Below are 7720 nucleotides of genomic sequence, written 5' to 3'. Positions count from 1 at the left end.
ATCATGTTGATGGCGTATCCCAATGGAGATGGCTTCTTCCAACAAGACAATGACCATGCCACGGTGCTCATATTGTGCAGGAGGGGTTTCAAGAACATGAGGGAGACTTTACCTTTCTTAGGTGGCCCCCACAATCACCAGATCTCAATCCAATTGAGCATTTGTGGGACGAAGTTAAAAGAGCCATCAGGCCCTGACCAGTTTGGCTCAGTGGATAGAGCGTTGGCCTGCGGACTGAGGGGGTCCCAGGTTCGATTCAGGTTGGAGGCATGTACCTTGGTTGCGGCACATGCCCGGTGGGGGGTGTGCAGGAGGCGGCTGATCGATGGTTCTCTCTCATTGATGTTTCTAGCTCTCTGTCCCTCTCCCTCTCTGTAAAAAATCAATAAAATATATTTTTTTTAAAAAAGAGCCATCAGGCAGCTGGTTCCACAACCATCAAATCTCTCAGAACTGGACAGTGCTGTTCATCAGGCATGGTGTCGGATTCCTCGCTCACCTTTCAACATCTCATGGAGTCAATGCCAAGAGGAATCGCCGCAGTATTGAAGGCAAAATGTGGCCCAATGAAGTACTGATGGGGTGGTCATAATCTGGCCACTCACGTTTAAATATATCCCACATTCAAAAGCTGTTAAATCTTGTTTACCCATATCTCCAGAAAAAAATCACTTCTACTGTCGTGGTAAACGACCTGCTTCCCTATTTATAATGGTCTGGCCCTCTAGCAACTTCAGCGCAAAATTATAGCTAACTTGCCTACAAACGTCAGGTGGTCATAATTATCTGGCCACTCAGTGTATATAGTAAGCTTCAATTTATGGAATATTAATATACAGACCTATTATGTTAAAGGATGTATTATTGCATTATTGGGATTGCCTTCTGGGAGAATCATGTAGCTGGTAATCAAGGATATAAACTATCCAATACATAGCCCTTTCACATTTTGTACCATTAAGATATTACCTATTCGCCGAAACCGGTTTGGCTCAGTGGATAGAGCGTCAGCCTGCGGACTGAAAGGTCCTAGGTTCGATTCCGGTCAAGGGCATGTACCTGGGTTGCGGGCACTTCCCCAGTAGGAGATGTGCAGGAGGCGGCTGATCGATGTTTCTCTCTCATCGATGTTTCTAACTCTCTATCTCTCTCCCTTCTTCTCTGTAAAAAATCAATAAAATATATTTAAAAAAAAAAAAAAGATATTACCTATTCAATAAAAGGGAAAAAGGGGTCTTCATAAACATACCTCCCAAGTACACACTAGTCTGGGATAGGACCTCATTCTTTTTACTATTTCAGTACTTTCCAATATAACTCCTTGAAGTCACCTAATCTTGGAAACTTAACTGATCTAATCTTTAGAAGGATTTGAAATTTTGATCCATCCTTACAAAATACCAAACATGACTCATTTGAAACCCTGAGCTTATTTTGGAGCAGCTCTTGATCAAGTCATTCTTAGCTTGGAAACATTTTATATAAAGGACAGAATGAAAGCAGGCACAAAAGCTCAAAAGAAAGGTAACAAAAAAAAGGTAACGAGGAACCTGATAAGTCTGACTCATTCACCTAATTATAGATTTAGAAATCATTAAGGAAACAAGACTTTTACTGTAGTTCAATTTTAAAAACTCCTACTAAACATTTCTATGAATTAGTTTAAATAAAAACAAAAAAAAAACCGTTATAACATTCTCATTTAATCCTTAAAACACTGTGAAGTAGGTATTAATCCCAAATTACAAATGGGGAGAAGCAAGCTCAGAGGTAAAGTTCATGCAGCTATTTGATAGAACTGGGATCCAGACCTATGTCTCTAAAATATACAGTATTAGCAATTTTTTAGTGTTAAGTCACCTAACAAGAGAAAATATTTAAAATAGAAAATCAGATTTCATTCTATGATCACCAAAATTCCACATTTAAATCTGTAACCATTAGGATTAGTATCGGGCAATTATGAAGAGATTTGATTTTACTTGAGTCCATTTGCTCTGGTCATTATACTAATGTCTCACTTCTAATTAAAACTTTAGTATTTTATGAAATCCCTACCAAATATTTATTCCACATATGGCATGACAACCAAGGCTCCCATGGTTGGATATGAATTTTGGCTTCTATTTTAAAACTTGATAGGAGACTAAGATTGTCAGGTTTTACTATAAAACTATTAACATTTAACCAACAGACGGTCAACTCTAATAGCCTGATAACTATTCAAAATACCTAAATTCAAATATAAACTGCTTCCTCAAGTGAGCATTTCTCAAATCTTTTTCTTGTATAAATCCTAGTGAGATTTAGTCAAACTTGTTAGATCACAATATTCATTATCAATTGCTTTCTTGGGTTACCCAGAATTCTAAAGCTTAAGACCACACTAATTTCTAAAAGATTTAACTCAAAATTAATCCAGGTATTCTACCTTGAATAGTTCAAGATCAGAAAATGTAAAACTTTTACTAATGCTTCTAAATTTGTTTATAGGTATAGATTCACTGTACTGGTTCCTCTGCTTCATATTATTCAAGATAAACTGTTAAAAAAATAACCCGGAGTTGTGGACAAATTAGCTAATAAAAGAATAGAAATGTCAAAAAAAACCCCACAAAAAACCATTCATTTTATAAACTGCATACAATTTTAAAGTTCTTTAAATTCCAGATCTGATTTTTAAAGAACACTTTGTAGATATGATTTGGGTATATCTGACTTTCTTTTAACCAAACACTATACTAACTCAGGTGTGTGTAAGAACAATAAGGCAGAAATACAAAAAAGTTGACAGGGTTCCAGACCCTAAGTATTTTTAAAGTGAAAGCTAATTTAGCATATTAAGACAAAGACAACAGAAATAATATACATAATTTTATTACAAAATTTTTTTTTAAAAAAACAAAATGCAACAGTCTAGAAAACCCAAAATTTACTATTGATACTAATTCCTACAAGTTTGCTGTGCTACCATACACAAGAAATTAAAGAAACCATTAAATATTTAGAAACATTTAACATCAGAAGCCTTAAAATCTAACTGTATGTAGTAGCCCCTCAAAAAGCTACAACCTGCTTTTTTTTATAAAAGTATTTTCTCTACAAAGAATCTTATCAGCTATACAAAAATCTGTACAGTTTTTATACTGAAGCTAATATTGAGCTGCACTTGAATTCACATTCTTAGCAAAACAATTGCCTGAGAGCACACACACATACTCCGCACACATCATTACAGGACAGCCTTTATTCTTCATCTTCATCCTCCTCTTCATCATCATCATCTTCCTCTTCCTCCTCCTCCTCATCTTCTGGTTCGTTTTTCTTCTTTGAGCCAGTTGGCCTGCCAGGGCCCTTCTTTCCCACTTCACTTTTGCCCTTGGCACGGTATGCAGCAATATCCTGAAATATTGTCAAGAGAAGAAAATCAACATCCGGTGTCATTTCTCAACTGAAAACCACTACGTGTAAACAGTCTAAGATTATTGACCAATAACCCTGGCAACTGTCTAAAAAATTATTTTTGACAGCATTTGTTCCCTCTAGGCTTTAGGAAGCTTATGATGTCAAACCATGGGGTGGCATTAGATCAATGTCAATACTTTCACTAACATCCATTTACCTCACTTAGTACCCCCCCGCCCCCACCCTTCAACTTCACATTTTTTATCTACCTACATAAAACCCATTTGGCCCTCCACTTTTTCAAACTAAGAGGCCTATATAACCACAAAAGAGTCTCTATGCAGGAACCTACCAGTGCTACAACACTGATTTCAGTCAAAAGAAAGATTTCTCAATTAGTTTGTTCTGCCTAAGTTGTGCAAAGCACAGCTGACAGCTATTAATACATGATTATCTACACTTCCCAACTTTCTACCACTTGTATCTACTTCTAACATACTTTAGAAAATATCTAATTTCAACCCTGGCTTTAAAAAGTGTACCTTTTCATATTTCTCCTTTAGCTTAGCTGCTTTTTGTTCATATGGTTGCTTATCTTTGGCTGATTGTTCAGACCACATTTCACCCAATTTTTTTGCAGTATCCCCAATGGACAAACCAGGGTGTTCACTTTTGATCTTTGGGCGATGTTCAGAGCAAAACAGGAAGAAGGCAGATCTGAAAGGAAGTAACAAGAGTTAATAAACTGAAAAATCAAGGGGCAATTTGAGCGATTCAAGAAACAAAAACAAAAAACTTACGGAGGCCTTTTAGGAGCATTGGGATCTTTTTTCTTCCCTTTCTTGTCACCTTTGGGGGGAACATAATTTTTCATCTCCCGGTCATAGCGAGCTTTGTCACTCTTCGCCATGTCTTCGAACTTTGACTTTTCCTTGGCAGACATGGTCTGTGAGCAGTTAGAAACACAGCAAAACTGTAAGCTATATACACCCCAAAAGGCCATCTTAACGGCCACATTTTCCGAAGTAACAGCATTTTGCTTTAGCGGTCTTAAGCAAAAACCTAAAGTAACCGGCCTAAAACTCTCAACAGAATCTTCGAGTCCTCAGGGTAGCGAGCTGAAAGTCCCAAGTCAATTGCCTGCCTAGTGTCCTGGCCCGCGAACACACCTGAGAACTCTTAGCTCGAGTCTGCGTTCCCGACTCACCTTCCATTTCTCGGAACATTTCTTGGAGAATTCGGAGAAATTGACGGAAGAGTCGGGGTGTTTCTTCTTGTGCTCCTCCCGGCAGGTCTGGACGAAGAAGGCGTACGAGGACATCTTGCCCCGCGGCTTGTTGGGGTCTCCTTTGCCCATGATGACAGACGGCGTCCTCCTAGCCGGGCGAAAGCTGGGGGTGGGCGCCGGCGGGGCTCGGCTTCCCGCCCAAACCCGCGCCCGCCCGCCCGCCCGCCCGCGACCCGCCTCGCGAGAGCGGCCGCCCGAGCCCGCCGGCCCACCCGCCCCGGGGCCGCGGCGACACCGCTTCCGCGTACACGGTCCTCCGCGGCCCAACCCAAGCCGCCCCAACCGAGTCTCCGCGCGACCGACTACGTCCCTCCCGGAGGCCGGAGACGCCGCCGCCGCCGCCCGCTCCGGGCCCAGGCGCAGGAAGGGAACGCAGCCGGCGCCCTCGAAACCCCTTTCCTGACAGAAATGCCCTCCGACTTGCCCCACTCCAAGTTGACTCGCGGCCGACATTTAAAAAAACTCCCGGAACCGAGCGCGGACGAGCTTCCCGCCCGCCCACCACAGTCCCTGGCCCTCGGCGGCCCGCACCCGAGACTCCGCGCGTAGCTGAGAACCCTCCAAAGCCACAGCGTCGGGGCCGGCTAGGAGGCTGAGGGGAGGGAACGGCAGCCCCAACACCCAGGGGCGCAGAGGGGATTCTTGCCTGGTGGTAGGTTTTCCTCAGAGTCCCGCCGAGCGGCCGGGTCCGACCGAGACGCTCCCTCGCTGGGCTCCGGCGTGAACTGGTTTATCGCTAAGCCAATCCTCAGCCTCTTGTTTTGCAGACTTCTCCGCGCCACCGCAACTTGACGAGCTGCACCGCAGGCCACACCCCGCCTCTGTGATTGGGCCTGGTGATTATTCAAACTCGTCGAAGCCCCGCCCCTTCCCAGCGGAGGTTTCCTATTGGTCGCCATCTCGCCGGGCCCGTCCCCTCGCCCCCAGCCTAGCAGGTTCGGTGGGTCGCCCAGGTCGTTAACTCCCAGACCCGTTAGAACCGGTCAGGAGAGGAATGCACTGCTCGATCCTGATTGGCGGCGGGAAGCGGGTTTGAAAAATGGCGGGCCTGACGCTGACTGGCTGGGGCAGTAAACTGGGGGGGAGCGGTTGGCCCGAAAGGGAAAGCCCCGCCAGATTTAAAAATACCGAGTCGCGAGCTTGGGGGTTGTTGCCGAGGGCTGGCGGCGGCGACCCGCTTTGCGGCCGCTGAGGGAACTAGCAGCCTGCCCTGCCGCGGCTCCGACCGCTTTCCCGGTCCAGAGCGCCTCTGCCCCGGCCGAAGGGTAACTGGGGACAGACGGGGGCGCTCGCCCTGCGGACTGGTGGCCCAGCGCCGCCCGTGGTGGCTGAGGTCGGAGTGCAACTCCGGGGAGACGAGCGCTGGCGGGGCACCTGGGCCAGGGCGCGGGAGGACAGCTGCGCCCGCCTCCCGAGGGGTGTTGCAAACCCACCTACAAAGTAAGGCGCTTTCCGCCGGCGGACTGTCCCTCGGAAGCCGCTCCCTCCCTTCCCCCTTTGTCTCGGGTGTCAAATGCCGAGAGGTAAACAAGGGCGCCTGAGGATTCCGGGGCGGGGGGGGGGGGGAGGGTGGGGGTAGGGGGGGCGCGGGGAGGCGGGCGGCGCTCCCCAGGCCCCACCCCGCTGTCCGGGTCGCGATTCCCGGCGGCGGGCGCGGCGCGGCGAGGCGTCCTGGTGACCTCCGCGCCTGTGGCGGGCCCAGCTGTCACCTTGTTTGTTATTCCCTGTCTCGTCCCTCTAATGTGATCGTTTTTTAAAAAGTTATTAATATCAAAGACCCATTTGAGAGTCCCACAAAAGCCACATGGATGTTGCCCCACCCCCAGTTGCACATACTGAGCAAACGGCGTCCAGCTGCACGTTACCGACCGGCACGCCCCGCTGACCTCGTGTCCCGGCCGAGCGGCGCCCCCAGACCCCCTGACCTTGGCGCCCTCGAGGGCCGCAGGCGGCCTTTCCCGGGGCAGGAGGAGTGTGACAGGGTGCCATTTCTGTGGTGTATTTCTTTTTGAAGGCGCTTTTTTTTTTTTTCCCCGTATTGGCCCAAATGTTGCCCCGACAGTTGGTTTGGGCAGATTTTAAATAGTCTTGTTTTTCTCAGCAAGCTTGCTGGCTGGTGTTTGTTGGGCCTGCGTGGCTCCAGCTTCGTGTGTGATCAGTAACCATACTCCATAGAACCTCGGAACCGGCAACGGTTAGCCCAGGTTTCCTAAAGAAAAAGCATGTTCTTTAAAATGTGTTTTCCCTGGAAACACATTATTAGTGGCACATGATGCATGCATTTACTGTTTCTGGATTTAAAAATAAACTTGAAAAATGTAATGCATTAGTGATCTGTTTATTGCTACTTCATGTAGTATGCTTTAGTGACTAAATTTTAGTCCGTTTGAATTGTTGTGTGCTTTTATAGCACAATTGGAACTGGCCCTATTGGAGAATACGTTCATCGCAGATGTAATGAATTAAGATGAGGTCATGCTGAAGCTGGGTGGGTCCCTCATCTAATATAACTGGTGTCCTTATAAATAGGGAAGAATTGAGCACAGATACAGCCATAGAGGTGAGGTTATGTGAAAAGACACAGTGAGAAGGTGGCCCTCTACAAGCTAAAGAGAAAGGCCTGGATTAGATCCTTCCCTTACAGCCTGCAGGTGAGGCCAGCCCAGCCCATTTACATTCATTCTTGACTCCATCACAGCAGAGAACAGGAAAACATTTCTATATTTAATCTACTTTTACCGTTGATGCCAAGACTTCACTCTCACGGTGTACTTCCTGACCGAGAAATAACATTGAGATGCACAGTGAAGTGAAAAGGGAAGTAAGTTCTAAGTGGGATATAGACAGTTGTTGGTTATAGAGCAACCCTTTTAAAAAATACAAATTATATACAGAATCTGGTAGCACCAAACACACAAACAAAAATCTAATCCCAAATGTAGTTCTGAAAAGATGGATTAAATACACAAGAAGCCTAGTTCACTATTATGGATTACCTGGCATACTGTTATGACAAGCAGAGAACTG

The 7720-nt window shown here is 45.9% G+C and overlaps 1 protein-coding gene across 1 annotated transcript; it reads right to left on the bottom strand.

The window, feature by feature from the left end:
• Positions 1 to 2861: 2861 nt before the first annotated feature.
• Positions 2862 to 5481, bottom strand: HMGB2 (high mobility group box 2). The gene is made up of 5 exons (XM_059697634.1): positions 5340 to 5481; positions 4613 to 4781; positions 4206 to 4351; positions 3948 to 4122; positions 2862 to 3402 (listed from the first exon to the last, which is right to left on the bottom strand). Exons 2-5 carry the CDS (start codon positions 4760 to 4762, stop codon positions 3247 to 3249), a joined length of 627 nt encoding a protein of 208 aa, XP_059553617.1. The 5' UTR covers positions 4763 to 4781; positions 5340 to 5481; the 3' UTR covers positions 2862 to 3246.
• Positions 5482 to 7720: the final 2239 nt, after the last annotated feature.

This window comes from Myotis daubentonii, chromosome 5 (assembly GCF_963259705.1).
Source record: "Myotis daubentonii chromosome 5, mMyoDau2.1, whole genome shotgun sequence".
Classification (NCBI taxonomy): Eukaryota; Metazoa; Chordata; class Mammalia; order Chiroptera; family Vespertilionidae; genus Myotis; species Myotis daubentonii.
This window is presented reverse-complemented; position numbering and strand designations above follow the sequence as displayed.

Bases quoted from the DNA above. Each gene is read 5' to 3' on its own strand.
- HMGB2 (XM_059697634.1), bottom strand. From the start codon at position 4,762: ATGGGCAAAGGAGACCCCAACAAGCCGCGGGGCAAGATGTCCTCGTAC. The intron at 4,352-4,612 runs GTGAGTCGGGAA...AACTGCTCACAG, and splicing joins AATGTTCCGAGAAATGGAAG to ACCATGTCTGCCAAGGAAAA. The intron at 3,403-3,947 runs GTACACTTTTTA...ACAATATTTCAG, and splicing joins TAAAGGAGAAATATGAAAAG to GATATTGCTGCATACCGTGC.